This window comes from Acanthaster planci, linkage group LG04 (genome assembly GCF_054643075.1).
Source record: "Acanthaster planci isolate LZ-2023a linkage group LG04, COTS_SCS, whole genome shotgun sequence".
Taxonomy (NCBI): domain Eukaryota; kingdom Metazoa; phylum Echinodermata; class Asteroidea; order Valvatida; family Acanthasteridae; genus Acanthaster; species Acanthaster planci.
The window spans coordinates 9,654,256-9,678,441 of NC_141780.1; the positions used below are offsets into that span (position 1 = coordinate 9,654,256).

The 24,186-nt window shown below is 40.7% G+C and overlaps 1 protein-coding gene across 3 annotated transcripts in view; it reads left to right on the forward strand.

The window, feature by feature from the left end:
* LOC110988713 (microphthalmia-associated transcription factor-like) overlaps positions 1–24,186 on the forward strand; it is a 117,850-nt gene that overhangs the window by 51,727 nt on the left and 41,937 nt on the right. For 2 of the 3 annotated variants that reach the window (XM_022252492.2, XM_022252493.2), the window contains one exon: positions 2,308–2,406. The exons of the other annotated variant lie outside the window; for it this stretch is intronic. In XM_022252492.2, coding sequence (XP_022108184.2) covers positions 2,308–2,406 — 99 coding nt within the window. The remainder of the gene's footprint in view (positions 1–2,307; positions 2,407–24,186) is intronic. 3 annotated transcript variants of the gene reach the window in all.

A 24,186-nucleotide genomic window follows, 5' to 3' on the forward strand; every position in this document is an offset into this window, starting at 1 on the left:
TCATGATCCTGGATGACAATGAGAAAGCATCTGCAGAGAAACTCCAGCACCAGCAGTACCAGCAGTGGTTCAAGGACAGTGGTATCCATGTACTGGAATGGCCAAATCAAAGTCCTAACCTAAATCTAATAGAGTCTCTGTGGGGGGAGCCGAAGACTGGAGTGATGGCCAGGAGACCATGCAATCTGACCTGGCTGGAAGTTTTCGCCAAGGAAGAGTGGACCAACATCCCACAGGAAACATGCAGAAAGCATGTGGACACTTATAGGAACCATCTTGAGGTAGTCATCTATTAATAACAAAGGTTACACTTTTGACTATTAAGAAAACACAATTGACTATATAAACCTGGGGTATGAATAATTTTGAACAGGAGCAAAAAGAAACCCAGGCCCTATCTATTATTATGCAAATGAAGTTTAGTCAATACACATGGGTTTGTGTATTGCAACAAATAGACAAAAGATATAGTGGAAGTACATGTGTACCAACATAATAGCTTTTACAAATGAAGAATTTAGAAAAGTATTTTATTTTCCAAGGGTATGAATACTTGTGAGAACAACTGTACATGTTTTACCAGTGTGTATTTATTGTATGTACCCCCCTTACCTGTCCAATCCCTATACACACTCTAGACTATTGTTACCAAACACATCCCCCCAAAAAGTCTGTAAAGAATTCATGAGATTCCGATTAAACAATGACCAACACAAAGGCCGGGGGTTCTCTCTGTTCCATATCTTGCTTCAAATGAACGATTAACCACTTGCTGCCCGAAACAGCTGGGGTGCCCGAAATTGGACAAAAGGAACTGGGCCTTGTCACAAAAGACCGTGCTCGTGACAAAAGACCAAGCTGCTGGGAATTACCGACATATTTTCACTGTCAAAAGTGGAGATAATCCAGCCTTGTTTTGAAACAGTATACCACGGTTTGGGGCATTCAGTGCGAGCGGATTACTACCGGAGACAAAAGCGCTCCATCACTGCAGGGATGGGCCATACAATACCACTGCATGCTAATCTGGCCCCTATTGAAAAGACTCAGCAGTGTACTGTGCTAGCTTTGGGAACAAAAGAAAATTACGTACCACCCATATTCTTGGCTCTTTTTACAAGGCAGCAGGCCTGGCTGAAATAATCAAGCATCAATAAATTTTGTCTGTCAGATCAGAGTAGCCACCAGACAGTCCTTCTTGTAGGTGTAAGTAATGAATTTTTAAGAATTTTGAAAACAGAAATAAATGAAAAATACCCCAGTAGTTAATACCAGCCACACCATGATACAAAGGCAGCAAGGTGTAGTCTTCATCCATAGAAGATAACACTGTGCTCTGTGGAACCCAATGGATTGTGCTTTGCACCAGCCTTTGGTTTTTGACAAAAAAGGGGGAAAAATCTGACTCTGAAATGAAATGGAATTAAAATCAGAGCCACTCATAACTCTGTTACCCAGTATACAGATTGTGTATGGATGCCCATCGTTGCTACCTTTGTTACCTTGCTGATGCTGCATGTTTGTGAGAGCTGTTGCATACAGAAATGAATAAAGGGCAGCATCCATGTGGCTTGGGTTGCAGCAACTGGGATACAAAAAATATTGCTGGTTTTCAAGGAAATAAATCATGTATTTTTCATTAACCCTAACCCCCTCGGCCTTTTTACCAGGAACCATCCTCAATCCTCCAAAGTCCTCCAAAATCCTCCGATTTTCAACATGAAAAAATTGCATTCAGCCTGAATCCTCCAAAATCCTCCAAAATTTCTTGAAAATGTTTTTTGGAGGTCTGCCTGCTGCCTCAATCCTTCAAAATCCTCCAGCAATTCCTGTCATTATATTGAGGCAGTGCGAAGGGCATTCTTGAGCAGTGCGGTTGATTCAAAACAAATATCGGGCTGAATTTGTGCTTGACTAAGCAAAAACAATACAAGGTCTAATCCACGACCTTCACGCATGGCATCCTTCATAATCAGCCATGCATTTTTGCCATTCACCCTCAATCCTCCAGAATCCTCCAAAATCGCCCGAAGGATTTTGGAGGATTGAGGAGGGTTAGGGTTAATGTTGTTGAGTTTGTGCATTACATATGTACAATATATGTTGAGTGTTAGTTTATTTGATAGCTGAATGTTCTCTTATGTGTTGACTGTGCTCAGTGGGTGATATTATAGTAAAAACATTGTCAATTAAAAAAATAACATCAGCATCACAATTTTTAAAATCAGTCCTAACGATCACTTTTATTTGCCTCATGCAAATTAATGTGAGAATAATTGACTCCATATTTATATGTCTCTGTTAAAGGTGGATGACATTTTAGACGAGGTAATTAGTTTGGAGTCAAGTATAGGAGAGGATGCTCTGACCCAGTACTTCCAAGAGCCTGTTTTGATGCCAGCAACGGTAGGAGCTCTGTATAGTATACATGTACATATGTGCTAACAGCCCTTAATTACCCCGTAACCATAACACCCCCCTACCCCAAACCCCCTCATCCCTAACCCCCTCCCATATCTGATGTATTTTAACTTTCATATGTGTACATCTAACTTCAAAATTTTTAGTGGAGGGAGAGTTGGACATATGGGATGTCGTAGGAAATGAGGCCAAATTAGAAATCTAAGCTAAAATAATAGTGGAGCTCAAAGATGAGGCAGAGATGTTTACACATTTATACAAATGTTTAGAATTCCATCACAAATTTTGCCAAAACATTTAAACGGAGACCAGTTGAATCCTATTAATGTGATCTGGTGTTCCTGTTTTATTTTCAAATATGTTTGTAGAGTGTAATTAAATTTTTGGTGCTTCAGGAACATTTTAATGTTTGGAAACCTCATAGGAATGTATGTATTAGGGCCCCCCACAAAAAGTTTGTGGTTTCTGGTCATTGCACACATTGCCGTAGACCTACACTTCGGCAAAATAAAAAAGTTTTTTATTTGGTATAAAACGATATCCAATTAAAGCTGCCAAACTTGCATAATCAACTGGAATCCTGCTACTGTGTAATTTTAATGTACTTTTGATGGGGTACAGTTGAGTAATATGTACAGTGAACATGTCCCTCTAGTTCCCTGTACATTTAGTCAAGCACTTTTCTTCAGATGATGTCATTTAATACATTTACATCTGGGAACCAGACTAACTAGGTGGTCTTATGTCCTTTGTAAATGTACCAGCTGAAAATGCTTTTAAATAGTGTAAGTGTGGGGGTCAATCTGTTTCGTGTTAGTAGTGGCCAGAGTTACATGCGCATGCAATTGATGGACATGGTGCGTTATTGTACATCATTTTCAGAAAAAAACTTTTGGAGCCAGCTCCTGACCAGAAACCGGAGATGGGAGGGGCGGTAGTAGGCAACGGGGGATACTCGACCAACCCCTTTGTGTAGTATGGACTTTTCTTTGCCCAAGGGACTTCCCCCAAACCTTGTGACTAACCGAGCCAAACATCCCCTGACCTTTGACCCCAATTTCACGTGTGTCCCTGAGCCAAACGTCTCATCCCCTGACCTTTGACCTCACTTCACTCTCAAAGCCCAAACAAAAAAGAGAGTTCCCTCAAACCTTGTGTGTCTCAAACAAAAAAGGGGACTTTCTGAATCAAACACCCCGGGTATTTAAGTGCTTCCCCGAAAACTCAGTTATTCCCGAAGCTTTGAGAAAAAATGAAAAAGATTTACAACCGCCTTAACCACTTCCTGCGGGGGACTCTGGAATCGGAAATGTATGGTTTATATGCTTGGTTGGGGTCTCCAAACTCGGATGAAGGAAACAGGGCCCTGTAACAAAAGACCATACTCCGAACAAAAGACCAGGCTGCTGGGCATTACCGACATTTTTCACTCTCAAAAGTGGTGATAATCCAGCCTTGTTTTGAAACAGTATACCAGGGTTTGGGGCATTGAGAGCGAGCGGATTACCACTGGGGACAAAAGCGTTCCACCACCGCAGCGATGAGCCACACAGCACCGCTGCACGCTAATCTGGCCTCTACTGAAAAGAGGTCAGCAGTGCACTGAGCCACGTTCGTGAATAAAAGAAAAATACATAACACTGCACGATCTGGGCTCTTTTTACAAGGCTTCAGGCCTGGCTGAAATACTTTGGTGTCAATGAAGGTCACCTGTCAACTTAGAGTAGTGCCTAAAGATTACTTCGTGCGGCTATAAACGACCGTTAAATGAAATGATGAATTTTTGAAGGATTTTGAAAATGAAAAAAATGATAGTCATGCCCACCCAGCATCGTCAACATTGAAAAATGCCCCGGCATGAAGTGGTTAAGTAAATAGTATTTAGTAAAAAGAGATGCCAAACAAAAAGAACTGAAGCTTAGAAAAAAAGTGGGTTAATTTATAAAACCCTTTATATAAATAGAGACATGAACAAGGAAACCAGACCACAACACCGTCCTATATTATCAGACTTTCGGCGATTGAAGATGTCATTTTATATGACTTTGTGAAACGATACACATTACATTACCACCACCCCGTAAAAAAGGCACACAAAACCGGAACTCGTACAAGCTATTCAAGCGGGCCAACAGCAATTAAAAAATCTCAACTCTTACTGATAGTACAAGATAACAGCATCACATTCACGGCCACAGGCACAAAGGGGAACGTACTATGCAAAGACCTAATTACCGCGATTAAATCACACATTAAACCGCAGGCAATCGAAGAGGTAAATATCCAAAGAATCAGGCGCTTCCAAAACTGGAAACTGGTGCCTACTTTCTTTGCCGATGACTTGATATGCTTTTTTGATTTCCACAAAAAGTCTATTGAAGACGAGGCGTTGGCCGAGTTAAAACAGTTAAATTCTTACAAGTTACAAACGGCAATCAAGGTTCAGTTCAAAATGGAAAATCCTGGAGTAGAGACCAAACTTGGTGTGTTCACATTCACGAGTAATATCTGGCAGGGTGTTTGATAAGGTTGTGGCGTTCTACATTAACATGGTAAAGTTTAACCCAGTAGGAGCGACTTACATTTTGTTGCCCAAAACACTAGGGGAATCAGTATCGTCCAAAACCAAAATGACTCGGAGTGTATTTGCTGGGCGTTGAGAGCTGCTTTAAAGTTAAACATAGACCATGTAAAACATCAGCTGGAAATTAATTCAAATTATAAGTTACACGAGGATAGAACTTCAACTTACACTGCAGACAACGGTTTAAACTTTTCAAACTTAGACTTTCACACTCCTGTGTCACAGATTCCACAAATCGAATAGCAAAACAACTGGGCAATCAACATATTTGGTTACTCAGAGAAAGAAGGTATTTACATACTCTACCGAACTAAACATATACACGAACGGATCAATTTACTGTACTTAACCAGAGGTGAGACAAGCCATTATTGTTGGATTAAAAGTTTCTCTCGTTAGATGCCACTAAACATAAAGCTGAATTATACTGGTATTTCAATTGCCTTTCTCACTTTCAAACTGAACAACGGTGAGACAAACACCAAGAAAACTGCCAAGGAATGGACACGGCAGCGTGTAAAGTAGTGTTACCCAAAAAAGGCAAAAACATTCTCAAGTTTGAAAACAAGCAGGACGCCCCTTTTATTATCTATGCGGATTTCGAATCTGTTTTGGAGAGTGTACCACCTACATACACAAACACGGTCAAAACACAAATTCACAAACCCTACAGCTACTCTTACGCAGTCGTTAGATGTGATGGTGTGTGTACCAATCGCACAATATACAGAGGTCAAGACGCAGCCGTTAAATTTTTGCAGTCTCTAAGTAGGGAAGTCGGTACAATCGATAAAGCATTTGCCAATCCAAAACCCCTAACCTGGTCGTGCGAGTTACAAAAAATCTACGAAAACTGTAACACATGCTGGATTTGCGAAAGACATATGGGCAAAACCAAAGAATCACAATGCCAATGTAAAATCCCGGAAGAACCAAAAACTAAAGGTGAAAAGACAGCCTTTATTTCCTTAAACGACCGTGGTTTCAAAGACTTCATTTTCATGACTTGTGAAAAGCCCATCAACAAGTACAGAGAAGTCCGAGAACATTGTCACGTAACGGGTAAATATCGAGGTCCTGCACATGCTCACTGCAACCTCAAGTTAAGAGTAGTGCCCAATCAAACGCCCATCCCAATAGGGCTGCACAATTTGGAGAAATATGACGCACATTTAATCATGCAGGGTGCGTGCAAGTTCAAGGGGAAGGAGATTAAAGTAATCGCTAAAAACACTGAGAACTACATTTTGTTTAGACTCGGTCAGCTTAGGTTTCTGGACTCATTTCATTTCATGGCAGCTTCACTCGATCGATTGGTTAAAAGTTGTTCCCCGGATGATTTCAATGTACTTCGCGAAAGGTTCCCAGATATCACGAGCCTACTTTTAGAAAAGGGAATTTACCTGTACGAATACATCAATTCCTTTGATAGATTTGAGGAAACAAGCCTACCTCCAATAGCCGCATTTTACAGCTCGTTGAGGCAGGCGCCTGTTTCAGAGGAATAATACTCCCGGGCCCAAAACGTGTGGCAAACCTTCGGTTGTAAAAATCTCGGAGACTACCACGATTTATAATGTAGAAACTGACATATTGTTACTGTCAGGTGTGTTTGAAAATTTTCGTAAAGTGTGTAAGAAGCACTACAGTTTAGACCCAGCCAACTATTACATATCACCGCGGTTATCATGGGACACACTTTTAAAAGATTCTGGCGTGGACCTCGAACTCTTGACCGGCATGGACAAGCATCTGTTTTTTGAAATGGCCAAAAGAGGTGGCATTTCGAGCGTAGAAGCAAACGTTACGCGAAAGCAAACAATCCAGATTTTAAAAATTACGACCCCGACAAACCGACATCACACATCATGTATCTAGACGTGAACAACTTATACGGATGGGCCATGAGTCAGCCTTTACTGATGCGACAATTTCAATGGATTAAAGACATAACCAAGTTTACCCCCGAGTTTATTTTTGGGTTTCTTGTGGGGTTTCAAAAGGCAACATGCACAAAGTCATGTTAGACTACCCAAAACATTTACATGACAAACACAACGACTTCCCACTAGCACCCGAAAACTTAGTAGTTCCAAATGAATGGTTGTCAGTGTACCAACAAGACTTGGTCAACAACGGAGAAAGAGTTATCTCTGTAGACAAGCTGGTGGCGACTTTGGGTATCAAACACAAATACGTGCTTCACTACCGCACGTTAAAGAGGTATTTAGAACTCGGTTTAGAACTGAAAGACGTGCACCACGTAATGTCCTTTCAACAGGCAGCGTGGATGAAAAGTTACATTGACAAAAATACCGAGCTGCATAAATTAGCCAAGTCAGATTTCAAAAAAGTCTTTGGCAAGACGATGGAAAATGTGAGGCACCGAATCATTGGGCACCTGTTTAGAGATGCACAAGACGTCGATCGATACAAGCGTTTAACTTCTAAACCACATTATGACACGACTACTCCTTTTAAAAAATGTGAGCTCTCATTTGTCGAAATGTATCGCATAAAGACCAAGTTAAATAAGCCCATTTACTGCGACGTAAGCGTGTTAGATCTGTCCAAGACTAATGTACAACTTCTATTTTAACGAGTTGAAAGCAGACTTTGGTTCGGACGTCTGTCTTTTGTACACTGACACCGACAGTTTATTAGTCGAGATTCAAACCGACGATTTAACCATTTACCTGCGTAAAAAGAGCAGCTTATTCGATTTGAGCAATTACCCAATGGATCATATACTTTACAATTCGAAAAATAAAAAAGTAATCGGTAAAATGAAAGATGAATTTGGTGGTTGAGTGATATCAGAGATTGTCTGTATTAGACCCAAAATGTACGCACAAGGCTTATAAGAGATGTCTATTTGACCGGGTACAACACTGTTTTAAACAGCAACTGTTCAGATCTGACAAACATCTAATATTCACAGTGTTACAAAATAAGTTAAGTTTCCCACCGTTAGACACGAAGCGTTATGTATTATCAGACGGACTTGACGCTTTAGCATTCAGGCATTATCAAGCAGTTCAAGCTGGAGGTAATTCGGTGTCTTCAGGAATAACTTGAAGTTCTTGTCTCACAAAACTCCACTTGGGCCCATTTAATAAATAATATAAAGTGGTCCCCGTTTTTACGCGCTTGACGTTTACCTGTTTAAATTGGCTCGTACGTTTCTCAAGCGTCTACAGACCAGACGGGATCTGTGGCCCTTGATCTGTGGGTAATAAAGGTACCACACTAAAACTTCAGGGCCAAGTTCACATGTGCTATGCTCGCTTTTAAGAGGCGCTGCTGGTGCTTGTTTCATTTGATCTAACTTGATGGCTTCTGCAGGCTCTTTGTCAATTAAAGGCATCTTTTCCTCGTTTAGCAATTTTATTACTTAGGGCAAACGGTTCACCCATTCCACATTTCGTATGCGGACGTTTAACTTTTCTTATGCATATTGATGTCCAAACAGCCTTTCAGCTAAAGTCCTATTAAACCATTCAACGATTCCCTGCGACCTATGAATGCCCGGTTCGCCACTTGAATTTCGACGTCGTGTTTGTTAAACAACTTTTTAAGCTCACCTTTAAATTCTGAAACTGAATCTACCTCGATTAACTTGGGCCAAGTCAAGGGCAACCTATTGTAAATTTTTTTAATAGCTTCTGATGCTTGTTCGGCCATTTTACTGGTCAACGGCTCGGCCTCTTTGTACCTGGAACCCACGTCAACTACGGTCAAAGCATACTTTTTTATACTCAAAGCATAAGTTTTATGGTGTACTCGATCCGAAGGTAAGTATAGCACGTCCAATTGGTGCGCGTCATTGGGGGCCACAAGGTTAAATAAGAGTAAAGAAATCTGCCAAATAGCCTGCTTTTTTAACCAGTTTCTAATAAGGGGCTTGTCTGCCCCTGTCTTTTGATGCTAGTGGTCACGGCGCTTTCACCTTGCCAGTAGCCTTGTGGACTAAAAAACAACTCACTAAATTCTTTGTTCTTTGATTTGCCTTTTACTTTATTCATAACTTAGAAGCTTTTTTAAAATAAACCTAACTAAACCGGTACGCCAAAAAACTGACCAAAGCAGTTCCCCCTAAAATCCACACCAATTCTCTCACCTTTTGATCTTCGGAAGGCACGTAGAAATCAGACAACTTGGGCCCTGGCGGCAACGGCAACACGTGTTTACCTGTCAATTCGCTGTAAGCTTGCAACGGTTCGTCCACGTTTACAAATGTGTGTTGGCTCGCACGTTCTTGTCTCATGCGTTCGTTTAAAAAGTCTAGCATGTGAACATGATTTTGTTCCCACGCTTGTTCTACTGACGCCAGTTGTTCCAATGCAAGGTCGTGTCTTTTACGTTCTTCGTCTACTTTACTTTTTGATAAACTACTAAATAAAAAATTTGAACCCGTAAATTCCAAAGAGTTTACCATAACTCCTCCTACCATCATTAAAGCGCTCGCCATTTTTAAAATACACACATTTTAAAAACCTTTATATAAATTAAAACATGAATAGCGAAGTGAAAGATCAATTGGCAGAAATTCAAGCCAATCAAACGAATATCGAAGGCATGCTAGGCAACATGAGAGCTGAAATACACCACCACGTCGACATGCTTTTAGAGATTCAAGAAGTACTAGCAGACATGGGCGCTGAAACATTTCGCAAGCGCAATTTATTGGGCAAATACGAAGATCTAGTTTTGGTGGCAGGCGTATCGTTAATCGTGTTGTCATTCTTATTTAAGATTTTTATGTAAGATATAAAACAGTATATTGTTGCGTTCCCTAAATATCAAGTCGATGGTAGCATGGACTTCATTAGTGTCTACGGGATGTGATATTTGGGGTGAAACAAGGGGTTTGGGTGACAATCAAACTGTATGGTTGGTTTATTGCTCTCACTTCTCTTCATCAAAGTTCAATGTGGGTTTGAAGACAGGTAAGCTTAACATAATACAACACACAAAAGGCAAAGTTATAGAGAGGCGAAGTTGTATATGAGTGTAACTAAACTACGGTTTGGCAGGACCATTGGAAATGCAAGTCAGACGGAGTGGGTACGGTACGTGTGTGTAGCATCGCACAGCTAGGCTACACTCATCAGGCCGGGCCGTGGTTGGAGCTGTCCCGGACCACCACGGTGACTAGCAAGGGCTGGACGGGGCCAGCGCCGGTATGTACCGACCGCACTGCCGCTCAGACCGCAATGAGTTGAGCGCAATGATAAGATCGCCGCACTGTGTACCATTTGCTCAGCGTAGAGATGGGGAGGACTGGGCTAGTTAGCAGGACATCTGTGGCGAGGGACACGGGGGTGTCTCGCCCGGCAATCGGTTCGGACGTAGCGGTGACGGGCCGCTACGACTCTCACTAGCACCCTGGGCTAATTCGTACTGCTCTCGCATCGGTCCAAGCTAAGTTAGCTGGCCATTCATATGGTTACATTTCTTCGCCATAAGAATGGTTACTATCGCACTTCTCTCGGTAAGGGTCCAACGGCCGCACTACGTTGGGTTCCGCTCTCGCAATAAGGGTTTGGTCCGCCGCACCTGACCGACGAGCTAAGGAAAATCTGCTCTATTTATAGGATTCTAGAGGCTTAGGAATTAATAAAATATGAGCGTCGCTGAACAGCTCAACCAATGAAAGTCTTCCATCTCAAAGGGGCACATGACTTCCTGCTAGAGTCGTGTGCAAGAATCTCAGTGTCGTGTGTAAAAAGGTAAAATACAGAATAAGAAGTCGCGTGTACAAAGTGTAGAGCCGGGTGCGTGAAAGTTCTTACCCGGTCATCTGTGGCGAATGATTGACAGTTACAAAGTCTGAGGTTTCTGGACATTAGCATTTCAGGGAACCTTACCACGCCCAACCACGCAGCCACATGGAGGGGAATTTCCAAATGCTAAAACAGCAGAGAAAACACAAGGATAAAGGAGCGAAGGAACACGCGATCACGCCAGAGTACAGCATGAATAACTTAATACAAAATTAGCATCTCTGCTACATGTCCATAATACATAGCTGAGCTAAATAAGAGACCCTGAGAAATGCAAGTACCGAGAACGAGTAAAACTAGGGGGCGCTAGAATTCCAAGATTTGCGGGTGCGCAACAATATATTAAGAAATGTCGTAACAATACTCTAAAAAATTAAACCCGAGCCGCTGGCTCAAAGTTCCATGGGCAATTAAAGGCGAACGGCACGAAGTCACCATCACACACAACCAAGCACAATCGCAGCACGCCACAAGCTGAACTTAAAATTCCCGTAGACGACATAATTGTTCAGGGCACCGCGAAATTGGCTTTCAAATTGGACCTAGAGGGAGTGTCGGACGACAATCGCACCGTTTATAATAACAGGGCAAGAAACCTGATCTGAGAAATAAATGTCCGTCTACAGGGTAACAAAATCGCTAGTTACAGAGACGCAGACGTGTTTCACAACTTTAAAGACAACTGGCTACCTTTGTCACAAACTAAAAACATGGCTTACTTTGGCCTTGAAAGAGAGAACGTGGCTGCAAATGACGATCAAGACAAAGCCATCGCAGACGCTTTTAAAAATAGATACGCGATTCTGTTGGACACACCTTTATTGACAGATCACGGGCTGTTTTATCCGTCAGGTTTTAAAGAACCTCTGACGTATCAACTGACTTTTAATTCGCATGACAAAGTGGTCAATTCCACAGACACATCAGCCGAGTATTCAATTTCAGACTTGACCCTAGAATACGAAATCGTAACCAATCGAGACCTGGCGCAAACTGTGAGGCAAGGGCACAAAGGCCTCGTGTACTATTTATTTGACCGAATTCATTCTTGGAAGAAGCAGGCGGTAAATAAGTCAGACAGGTTGTGGAACATTAGCATCGATCAGACGATTAAAAGTTTGAAGGATGTTTTGATTCTGTTCAAAGATCCAAATGGAAAAAACCCAAAGATTCTGTAACCCGCATATAAGTAAAACAGAAGTCACGGTAGAGGGTGAACCAAATCAGCTGTATTCACAAAGGCTATTTGAATATCAACATTTGGCAGAAGTTAACAAGTACTTTGGTGACTCGGATACTGAATCGGCTCAATCGGTAATAAAGGAACTAAACTTGACGGATGTTGACATGGCTGATTATTTAAAGGACAAATATGGACTTTGGTTCGACTTCAGGAGTTCGGACGACAATGCAGCACACGGATCGGGTCGGCCCTTGGGAGGTGGAGGTGACATATCGATACAGATGGAAGGGGAAGCAGAAACTGCCCGCCCGTTGGCAGTGTATGTGTTTTTGGTGATGGATTTGCAATTGACAGTAGGGATGGGAATTTTAAAAGTTTGGTTTATTAAAAAAGTATGAGCCGGTTTAAAATGAATGAGCTTAAACATGTACAAGAAGCCACACTGCGCCTTAATCGTGGGCAAAATGGGTAGCGGTAAAACACAGTGGATTTGGATCTTTTAGAAACCGTGTATCGGTTGGCGTTTGAAGCTGTCGTAATCATTTGCCCGACACAGTTTAAGAATAAGACTTATTTAAATCGTCTATGGATATATACAGACGAAAATGTACATCTGTGTGATTTAGATCAGGAGAATGTCGAATTAAACGAGGCGATTGATCTGTATCAAAAGGTGTTCGATGGCACACACTTTTTATTTATCGGGGACGATTGTGCTGCCGATCAGTTCATTGAATATCGTAAAAAAATACAAAGGAAGCAGTACATGTGCCTTGAGCAAAATGGCTTTCAGTGGTAGGCATTTTAACCATTCATGCTGGTTATTGTTGCAAAAGTATAACTCTGTGTTGAAGGACTACCGTGAAAACACGGCCTGGATTGCTATGTTTTATTGCAAGGATAAGAATTCATTCGACCAATGTTTGGATGAAGACGACGTTGTACTCGACGAAGAGCGTGATCAATCGAAAGCATGTTTTCGCTACGTTAAATTTAGCAAGTTGATTTTAAATACCGAGCCCCCAGTGAGTTATTGTATTCAATAAAATATTAGACAATATTTTAATTACATATTTTATAAATAAAGATGGAAAATAAAATCTACAAAATTTGTAAGAAGCAAAAGGATATTACCGACTTTGGAGTTAAATTAACCGGTAACATTAATTTCTTCTGTAATCAGTGTATTGCTAAGAAAATGGAAATTATACTTAAGAACAAGTGCCCCCATGGTAGACAGAAGCGAGAGTGTAGAGAGTGTGATGGAAGAAGAATTTGTGAACATAATACACAGAGAAATGACTGCAAATTATGTAACCATCCTATAGAAGTAACAATTCATGACTGGATTAAGAATTGCCATCATAAAGATAAGAAGTATAATCGATTTGATCCAAACCATTTCATAGACGCAGACTTCTGCCGTGGGTTAATAGAAGATTATAAGTACTGTTATTATGGCGACTGTGGAGTAAAGCTCCAGTACATAGAATGTAAATCTAACTTGTGCACTATTGAATGGTTAGACAACTCTATAGGTCACATTTAGTCAAATTGTGTGCTCTGCTGCTTGAGTTGCAACCACAAGAGAAAGTCAGACAAGCTAGTTGAAAACGAACTTAAACTAACTGATGAGCTAGCTTAAACTAGTTAAAGATTTGTTTAAATTGGCTGTAACTGGACTACGGTAGTCTGGTTACAGCTTTTTAAAGTTTTGTTGTAAGTAAAGAGCAACAATGTTACAATTCATTCAGGTAATTATTTAGCTAGTTATTGCAGTTAACTTAAAGTATTACACCTACATGTACCTAGTGCCAAGCAAACGGTTAACAACTTTAAAACATACATATTAAAATGGACGACATCAAAACTATCCTCGCCGACTCAAAAGTTAAAGCAGAATCAGTCGAAAATAACCCCAAATTTAAACCAAACGCCAAAGACAGACTCTGTTCAGTTGTAGAATCGGGCGAATCTAAAAAATACCTGGGAAAAGAGTACTCCGTCATGGACATCAAACCACTTACCCTGCAGAACAGGAAAAACTTTTTAATCTGTATGAAGTTAGATTCGCCAAAGAGATCATTAAAACTGTGGGCAGTGCGATTTTAAGTCTTTATACGCGTCTTTTGGGCATTGCTACTCCGGTAGAATTTTTAGGCTTTAACGTGGAATTGAAATCAGAGGAAGACCTAACTAAAGATCTAAATGACGACCCCATTATTGGTCAGAGGATGGGCCATTTTTTAAGCGAACTCTGTTACAAGTATGGAATTTACCTGTCGCCCCTGGTAGCAACCCTAATTACGACAAAACACTTAGCTATAAATAAAAATGCATCTATCATAAAAGAACATGTCAACAGAACAACAGCCCATAACAACCCTGACTCCAGCACCAGCGCCAAGTCCAGCCAAAACGCAGGTACAAACAGTGACCAAAGTTAAAAACTGAAAGCGAATAGAACAGGGTAAAAAGCTGGCCGAACATAAGAAGATGAAGCAACAATTGGCTAAAATGAAAGCGAGCGAAATGAGTGAAACGAGTGAAAGCAAAATTTAATCGATGTGCATTGATAACCCATATTTAATTTCGGCGGTTTAGTACTTGTAGGAATGTTACTGGCTTTTTACTTGAAAAAGAAGCCCAACGAGTCAACACCAGCAAAAGCTACTGATGAACCAATAGCAACGTCAAAAGCACCTATGCAAGAAGCTTTGGGCCGAGAAATTTTAGACATGGAGTGGAATTAAAAAATTAAGTTTAAAAGGAATAATTTTTTAAAAGGAGATAATTTAAAAACTACTATATAATAAGAATGAGTAACCCAAACATTAACATGAACGGGATTGCCACCACGGTGTACCTCGGTGCTGTAGTTTCAGCAATTTCCATGGGTTATGCCATGCTTGGTAAAAGGCTGTTAAAAATCAAACCGCCAGATTTGGATCGCTTGAGTATTGAAGACATAGCAAAAATGACCGCGTTCGCCAGTGGTGCATTAACTACCCAAGGTTGGCTAGTGGCGCAAGGTGTATTGCCTGCAAGTTTGCCTACTGGTTAGACGATAGGCAAAAGCAACAGACAAGATAAGAACCCTTTTATTATAAAGTAAAAATGGCAGAAGGAGGATTTGACGCAGAAGAAATGCCCCTGTTGGATCAAGATAAAGAAGAACCAAATCAAAATGATTTAGATTTGGATGATACATTTGAGACAACTCAACAAGAGAAGACTTTTGTAGAAGGTCAGAGTTCAGCTTTGGCAGAAAGTCAAGGGCTAAACCTGTCGGACCTTAGAATGGCATTAATTGAAGCTAAAGTAGACGATTTTTACGACACGATTTAAGGAGAAACTGTTTATGAAGAGTTAATTAGAGATCCAAATATGTTTAATTTAGATAGTAAAGACCGACTGTATACCAAGTTTGATGGCAAAACAGTTCTTTTGGTTTAGGAAAATAATGCAAACAAGTTTCTTAGTCTAAACACAGTCAAACAAAAAAACGAACATAGATTTTATAAGACGTGTTTTAGGAGTTAGAGACTACGCTAGCAATAAAACAAAAGCAGAAAAAGAAGAAATTGGCCGTAAACTTGTGCAATTGCACCCCGAAAACCAGTAGAACTACCTCAAGAAGCCGATCGAGCAAGCGATATTGTACAAGACCTCAATCGAGACATAGATGTCCAAACAGAAGGGCTAAATTACAGAGAACTCGTCACTTTGGACAAATCATTACAAACGGTTAAAGGGGAATTAATTTCAAACCAGGGCAAGTTAGACCAACTAGATGCAAAAATTCAAGAGTTTTAAAACGAGTTGGGTGAGGCAGCGACTGATGCAGAACGTGCGGAAATTAAACAGCAGTTGGACGATTTACAAGTTGAAAGATGCGGCCGGGTAGAAGTCATTAACAGAAACACAGATCAGCTTTGGAGCCAGATCAATCGCATTAAGGAAATGATTAGAGCAGTCATGGACAGTGATTTTACTTTACGTGAAAAGATTCGAATTTTGTTTGCACGCGTGAATGCACACTTTCCCTTCCGTTCTGCATGCCCTCCCGTTCACCCCCCGTTCCGAAAAGCACTTCAAAACGCATTCCTGCCCGTTCACTTGCATGAGTGATTCAGAGAGTATTGTTATGTTAACTGGCCATTCCTGTGCATGCGAGAACAGCAGCGTCACAGCAAAGATGCGAAGAACATGAATACAAGCTGTTCTTGAGTATTGGCTAAATAAGTGTCAACAGCGCTTTGTCCAATAAGATTTTTTTCCTCCCTCTTAGAAAATGCTCAAGTTGTCCCTTTGATGTACTGTCTTCCCACATTTTATACATTCTTAATAAAAACCATCCTGGTCAAGGTTTACATTGAAAAATGTTGAGGAGGAAAAAATATATTTTGACGGGTTGGGTGCTTGGAATAAGAAAAAAATGTGAACGAGTACAGGAAAAAGAAAAACCATGTGTGGTCTTGGTTTGGACAGAAAAAACACCAAGGAGGAAAGAATTTATATATTTGATGGGTTGGGATAGATGCTCCGACAAAAACATACAGTGGTGTAGGGGAAAAAATTAAAACCACAAGTGGTCGAGTTGAAGATAGAAAATAAATACCGAGGAGGAATGAATTAATATTGTTGGCAGGTTGGTTGCTTGGAATAAAAAAATGCAGTGGTGCCGGGAAAAGTAAAAATCACAAGTGGTCGAGGTGTGGATAGAAAATAAATGCCAAGGAGGAAAGAATGAATATATTTTGATGGGTTGGGATTGATACTCCGACCAAAAAATACAGTGGTGCAGGGGAAAAATAAAAACGAGTGGTCAAGGTATGGATAGAACAGAAATGCCGAGGTGGGAAAAAAAGAACCAATATTCTTGGCGAGTTGGATGCTCCGAATATAAAAAGCAGAGGTGCCAGGGAAAATTTTAAAACCACACCTGGTCTAGGTTTAGATAGAAAATAAATACCAGGGAGGGAAGAATTAATATTTTTGGCGGGTTTGGTCCTCCGAATAAAAAAAGAGCCGTGGTACAGAAAAAAATAAAACCTTGGAGAAATGCCGAGGGTTGGGTGCTCCTAATAAAATAATTGGGCGGTTGTGCAACTGAAAAATAAAAAAGTGGCTCGGCAAGTGGCTGGGCAAATCCAGAAGATAAAAAAGTTCTAGAATAAATCCACCCCTGCTCTGCAGGAAAATAAATCTTCCGAGGAGTGATTGGTAGCTCTGTTGTTCTGTTAGACACAATGTATCTTTTAAGCATTCGGGTCAGGCACGCTCTCTTTGAAGATGCTGCTGGGGCGGCAGATACAACATTGATCGTAAGTCCTCAGCCAGATTCTTTGCAAGTAAAGCAGCCATTGGTAGGATACACTTGCGCAGTCCCAGAGTTATGCCACTGTTGCCAAGAAACAGTATTAACAAGGGAAAACCTGGGCACCTTCAAGTGGCTGCCTGGACTCTGCCTGGCCCCCAGCCAGACTTTGTTGTACAGCCTTGGATAAACTAAATAATGTTCCTTCATCTCTTTCTCTTGACATTAAATTATGGCAAATAGCATTTTCCAGGCCTTAAAATTTATAAACAACTTCTTCCACAAAAATTTAATCACCTTTTCGGAAGAAAAAATATTCTGCTGAACAGCCCAAATGAATATATTTTTTATAATTACAGTGATAAATTGCAGCAACTTCCCTTCCGTTCTCTCTTTTTTCTTCCTTTTTTTGGGGGAAAGTCGTATGTCGTCAATAACAGCACACCGGTATACACTCGGACCGGACAACCATAAATGCCTTGTTGAGCTTCTTACTGTACAATGTACATGCATTAAGAACTCACTTTTTGGGCGGAGGCAGAGCTGACATGCGGTTGCTTTTTTGTGTGTGTGTTGGCCAAACGGTTAATGACAATCTGAAAAGTTACTATGAAACATAAATTCCGACCCTTAAAACCTGTGAAGCACAAATATCGGTGGATTATTTTTTAAATGTGCAAAAGCAGGAGTATTCTTTTTGCTGGAGGACCTCAAAATTAAAGATTAAAAATCTTCAAAAAGAGTAGCCAGTCGGGGGCTGAAATGTTTTTGCCTAGATCTCAATGATAAAACTCTGAAATGGTAGAATAAATTTGTGAAGGCGACAATGCACTCTGATGGGGGAGGGATACAACCTGGAATGAAAATACAATGCAATTGGCAGGATTCAAAATCCTTCCCCTAATTCTAGTGTAAAGAGTGCTGACATCCTAAGCACTTAAGGTTTTTTCTTCAAGTTCAGTATTGGCGGGCTCCACGTACCCCAAGTAAATAATGGCGTGATCCCCAAACCTAAAAGGCTGGAAACATCTGTCTACTCCATAACAAACACCCCCCTCAAAACTTTATACAATATATATTTTTTTGCTGATAAGAAGCAAACTATTACTTCGTGGAATGCAGTGTGTAAGTGCTCTACTTCAGAGAATTAAAAAGGAATGTCTTAAGTAGAAGAGTGGCCACATTTAATTTTCCCTGCCGTTTGTTGTTCGCCGAGAATTTTATATCCTATCCATGGACAGTAATTGTTAGAACACCATTCTTGTTTCAGGGACTTCACATTTTCTTCGCGTAGGTTTTATGCCACCATAGGGGCCACAACATCTTGCTCTGTGCACAGACCCTGACGGGTTTTTTGTTGTAGAGGAACACAAGGGAACGGGACGGCCATTCTCACGCGTGCAAAGAGGAGGAGCTTGAACAAAGGAATGCGTTCCTTGCATCCGCACGCTTGCGAACAGTCTCTGTATTTTTTTATCCCATCCCTAAGTGGGTGGTGGTTGGTTGTATTTGGCCAACTTTGTAAAACTTACTCGCCAAGTTTTTCATAAGATCTTTTTTAAAAACAGCTGCCCTTTCGTTGGCTAGCGCTTCTGCTTTTTCATTGACTTGTCGTTCAAATTCGGCTTTACTCGTCGATTTATCGGTGTGTAATTTTGTTGCGGTACTTGACCTAATTTTTTCCTTCATTTCTTTAAACTTTCTCAGCTCGGATAAAATTAATGCAAATTCTTCTTGTGATATGTCGCCATCTTCGATCACGTGTGTATTCTTCTATCGTGTTTAGCTTAGCATCGGCAAGTACAAGAATTTGATCGTGCTTTTTAGTGTTGTGGGCCAGTCGGCGGCTAGTGTATTTTAACAGCGCGTAAGCCCCAAATGTGCCGATGGCGAGACCTTCATTTACTAGTCCTATGGGGCCAATAATTACTCCTAAAATAGCAGGAATTCCTACAGCAGCTGAGGTGGCGCCTATTGCTTCTACACCGTAAATCCGGGTGGAATAATTACACTTCCCTGTTCACCACCTTGTAAAAAATCGCTGGGAGCTTCTCTCTTGTGCAAGCGATGCATCACTGGGGCGTTTGAACCAGACCCGGTAACAGAAAGAATAGGCCTGGGTTCGGTTTGAGCAGCTCTGATGGTCCAAGTTCTTTCTTTGTTGTTCTTGCCTAAAAAGCCCTCTTGAATAAATTCTAAAGCAATGCGACGAGCTTGTTCATCAATATCAGTTTGTTCTTTAGTCAAAAGTGTAAGATAAATTAGCGCATCGTCTTTCTCTTTATCTGTTGCTTCAGCTGATTTTTCTCGTACTCTTGAACGTTGATTGGTTACTGTTTGTTTTTGATTGTTGAGGTCAGTTATTGTTTGATTGACTGAAATGATAAATTCTTCTAAATTTCCCTTTTCGTAAGCTCGAAGGTAACCCTTATTACGTCATAAAATAAAACCAAAGTGTCTGTCTCAAATTCTGAGGATGGCACTGTTAGTTCAAGCGCTTGTATAACATCCTTGTTGATAGATGATACCTCTAGTGTGGGAGGCAGTTCACGCCTTGGTCTAACTCCTTCGGGCCCCGTTACTGCAGGAAGCCCTTCTCCTTGCGTTTCCCATTCGATTGCGGTAGATGAATGTTGAAATATCCGGGATGAAAGCTTACATTTCTGACTTTAATCTTTTTATAACCTTTTAAATTGTCGATTTGATTTTCTAATTTAAACATCTGCTCACTTTTGGTCAAATAAAAAGTGTGAGTCTCCATTTTAGTATAAACGAGTTTTTAAAAAGAATGCTCTTTCTCAGAAAGTTGAAACTTTTTAACGGCATTTTCCCAGTGTTTCTCAGAAATTTGAAATACTTGTTTTACGGCTTTTGTGGGTTCTTTTGTCACGTCTTGATAACACAAAACCTTGAGTGGTTGACCGCTAGAGATTTTGCCCGCTAAAACTTGCTTTAATTTGTATTCTGTGTGTCCCGCTTGGTCATGCGTCAATTGAACGTTTAGTTATTTTAAAGTTTTGCTTGACTTTGACTCGGGCTTTTTATAAACAAAACGCTGATTATATTTAACACACAAGTTTTCTACTTTGTCTGAATAAACGTGACGTAATACTAAGCTACAATCGCGACATACGAGTTTGTATTTTTCTTGTATTTCCATTCTGTTTGTGTGTAGGGACGTGTCTTCTTGTATTTTTCTGGCAGAAGAGGTTTTTCACCAATTGATTCATAAAGTCGGGCATCGTCCATGTTTTTATAATTAATACTTATTTAATTAAGGAGTGAAAAAAGTTTTAAAAGTTAGTTTAATTCACAGGTTGTACTCGGGCTCAGATTCTAATTTAGTTTCGTGACGTTCAAGTCCACTAAATGCTTGTAAGGCTGATTTATTCGAAATAATTCCGTTGTTTCTTACCTTCAACGTGATTAGTGGAATTGTGAGCATCTATCACGTTGCGGCACCCAAGTGTGTTTTTGCAAAAGCGACAATCGACGTTTGGTGGTTGGTTTATTATTTCTGTTTTCATCTCTATTTTACTATAGTTTTTATATTATATTTATTCATTTTTTAAGGGTCTTTTAAATCTCTTTTTCATTTTTTCTCAAAGCGTCGAGTGTAACTGAGTTTTCCGGGAAGCACTTCAATACCCAGGGGTGTTTGATTCGGAAAGTCCCCTTTTTTGTTTGAAACCACGATGAAAAAGTCCCATTTTTGTTTTGGCTTTGAGAGTGAAGTGAGGTCAAAGGTCAGTGGGTGAGACGTTTGGCTCAGGGTGCAGACCACTAATTCAAGTGAGAATTTCTGACCAGCTCATTAGCATTAAAATGCCCCCACAGTATCTTTTGAAAAAGGAGATTGTTTGGCCCCCAAAATGGTGAGATTATGTAAATCGTTGCCAGGATCAACTTCCTGGGTCTTTGAGCTTTCATATGAGGGCAGGAGGGCTGAAAACTACAGTTGAAAAATGGTCCTAAGTGCCCGAGAAAGTTGAGGGTTGCCACTTGAAAAATGGCTGCAATCAGACTTCGGAAAAATCACTTTTTGGGGGGTGATTTTGTTTTGTGGGAATAATAAAAAATGTAATTTGTTAACCCACAAAAAATTGAAAAGAAATTGAAAGATAAGTGACCAGACAAGAATTTCATTTGTGTTTCAGAAATCTCAGGGATGTTGGTGTGCATGCTATTGGGCCCTGAACGGTGCTGATTTTACACTGTTTTCAATGGGGCTTGAATTAGTGGACTGGACCCCTCAGGGACACACGTGGAATTGGGGTCAAAGGTCAGGGATGTTTGGCTCGGTTAGTCACAAGGTTTGGGGGAAGTCCCTTGGGCAAAGAAAAGTCCATACTAGACCAGGGGGTTGCGCGAGTATCCCACGTTGCCTACTACTGGGACCTGAACCAAATGTATTCATTAATCCTTCATTGCATCTTGCATTTTGCATTGTATACAATTGTCATGAAAGGTTTTGTGGCTAGTATTTGAAAACTGTAGGTATGGTATTATTCAAAAACCCTTCTGTACAGATTCGCAATGTCTTAATTCCAAATTCTTCTTTGACTGAGCAAGTACAGTGTGGCAGGGAAAGTCAGTTTACGTAAGTGATTCCTTTATTGTGGGAAACACATCAAGCCTAAACCAGTCACAGCAGGTGACACCCAAAAATGTGTCTCTCCAGCCTTTACCTTCACAATAGTACCTTCACCCATGTCAATTATCAGAGTTGGGCACACAGCAGATGAAGGGAAAACCACATGCTTGATAAACATGTAGCCTGATTCACAACCTTTACAATGGCATTAACCCTATTAAAATAACATACTCGTTAACGGACTGAGAAAATTCACGAGGACATTGGTAATTTCAGCAGTCAACAAAAATTGTCAACAAGGAACTTTGCACTAGTCCTGTCAGTCAAATCCATCAATAAACAAGTATGACTCTTACAGGTAATGTCTAACAAATTGAAACACTGCACAAATTGAGCATTTCATTTATCATTGGCATTTTAACAAGTATCAAGATTCAGGGCTTCATTTTAATAAATACGAGGAGAGCTAAAAAATCGCTCTCCTTAATTCACTTTGTTGATTTAAGGAAAGCGATTAGAAATTGCTCTCCTTAAATCAAAGTGAATTAAGGGGAGCGATTTGCTCTCGCTAACAAAAGCCAAGTTAATGTAAACATACTCAGTAAAATTAACACAATTTCTTTTACTGAGTTCAATGAGTTAACTTTAATCAGTAATGGGTCAAGCAGCAGGGGCTCTAGCTTTTGATCAAGGCGCATGCAGCGAAATGGATTGTAGACATGGATTACATAATATACCAGCCCAACTAGTATATTAATATACTACGATAATATATTTACTCACGATCGTAATATACTTACGATCTTATACTAGGACAACGTCTTCATTACATTGCTACTGACGTCCAGGTAATGAAATTTTGTCCCGGCCATAGCAAAAATTCGCAGATCGCATTTTTCCCACTTTTTTCCTGACGGAGCTTGCTGAAATTTTGTCCAAATGTTCCTTAAGCCAAAAATCAGTCAATGCACTGGTTGTGAATTGGTAAACATGTCCATGGTTAACATATTTGCAGAAAATTTTATCGAAAATGCACCTCCGATGTCACTCCCGTTCAAACTCGCTCTGTGAGCGAACTCGCTCAATCCATGGCATCTACTGCATGTTCGCAGGCGTGCATGTGGGTCCGTCATGTAGTCTTTCATCGTACATTGGTTTGGTGGATATGGGCACATAATGCACCTGTCAATTGTAATCCTGGCCCCAGGGGACCCAGGACTTTCAAAAATGTAGCGAGGACGTACCCGGGGATGTCCAAAAAAAGGTGCCCCACCAGCCAGGACGATAGCAGGGACTTGCCCAGGGTTGTACAATGGCTGCCCTGCTGACCCGGGACGATAGCAGGGACTTGGCGGGTGTTGTACAATTTGTTAAACCATCTATCGGTAAAATTTTATAGCAATGAGCTCTTATATGAAATACAAAGTGTTTCCCCTACCCGGACAGATGAAAACCTGACAAAGATGATGCCTCATTTTGGGATCAGTGCGTGCAAAATACAGACATTTCTTTTTTTACAAACATTGTCGCCACTTTCTATGGACTGCCAAATGATTAAAACATGTGTAATTTAACCTTTCAACCAAGTAGCACTGGTCACATGTCTTTTCAAATCATTGGTTCAATCTTCAATAAACGAATGAAGTGTTGTGATAATTGTTAATTGTCTCATGTGCTGGCACTGGCCATGGCCAGGGCCACATGTACATAACGAATGTTTCGATTGGTCCATTGGTCTCCACACAGCGTGTAACAAATTTTAATATTGGATAAATTTTCATAATTATTTCTGAGACGTCCGCAAAGAACGAGTGTAGCGATTTGGGTCGTCGGCCCTCTGATTCCGGTACTTCAGATATGGGGACGAATGTTTCGCCAAAGTTTGGGATAAGTATAGCAGTTGCCCCTTGCTTTGCCTTATTTCGGTGGCATTTTACCTGCACTTACGGCGACCGACTCGATGTCATCTTAGCAATGACCCAGAAGAGTAGGGGACTTATAGAAATTAATGAACGTTATTAGTTATTTATTTTTAGTTGTAGTTGCGACACAACCCCGCATGCTGGGGCAGGGATGGTTTGGGGATTGATCACAACTTGAACGCTCAGCCAGGGAATACAAAAAAGGGTGCCCCGTCCTGGCCGGGGCAAATTACAGGGACTTGGCTGGGACTATCGCGATGGCCCTGTTTTATCTTCCCCGCTAAGTCCCCGCTAGTCCCGGGTCCCCCGGGGCCGGGATTACAATTGACAGATGCATAAATTGACTAGTCTCCTCGCTCGCCCGACAATCCATTTC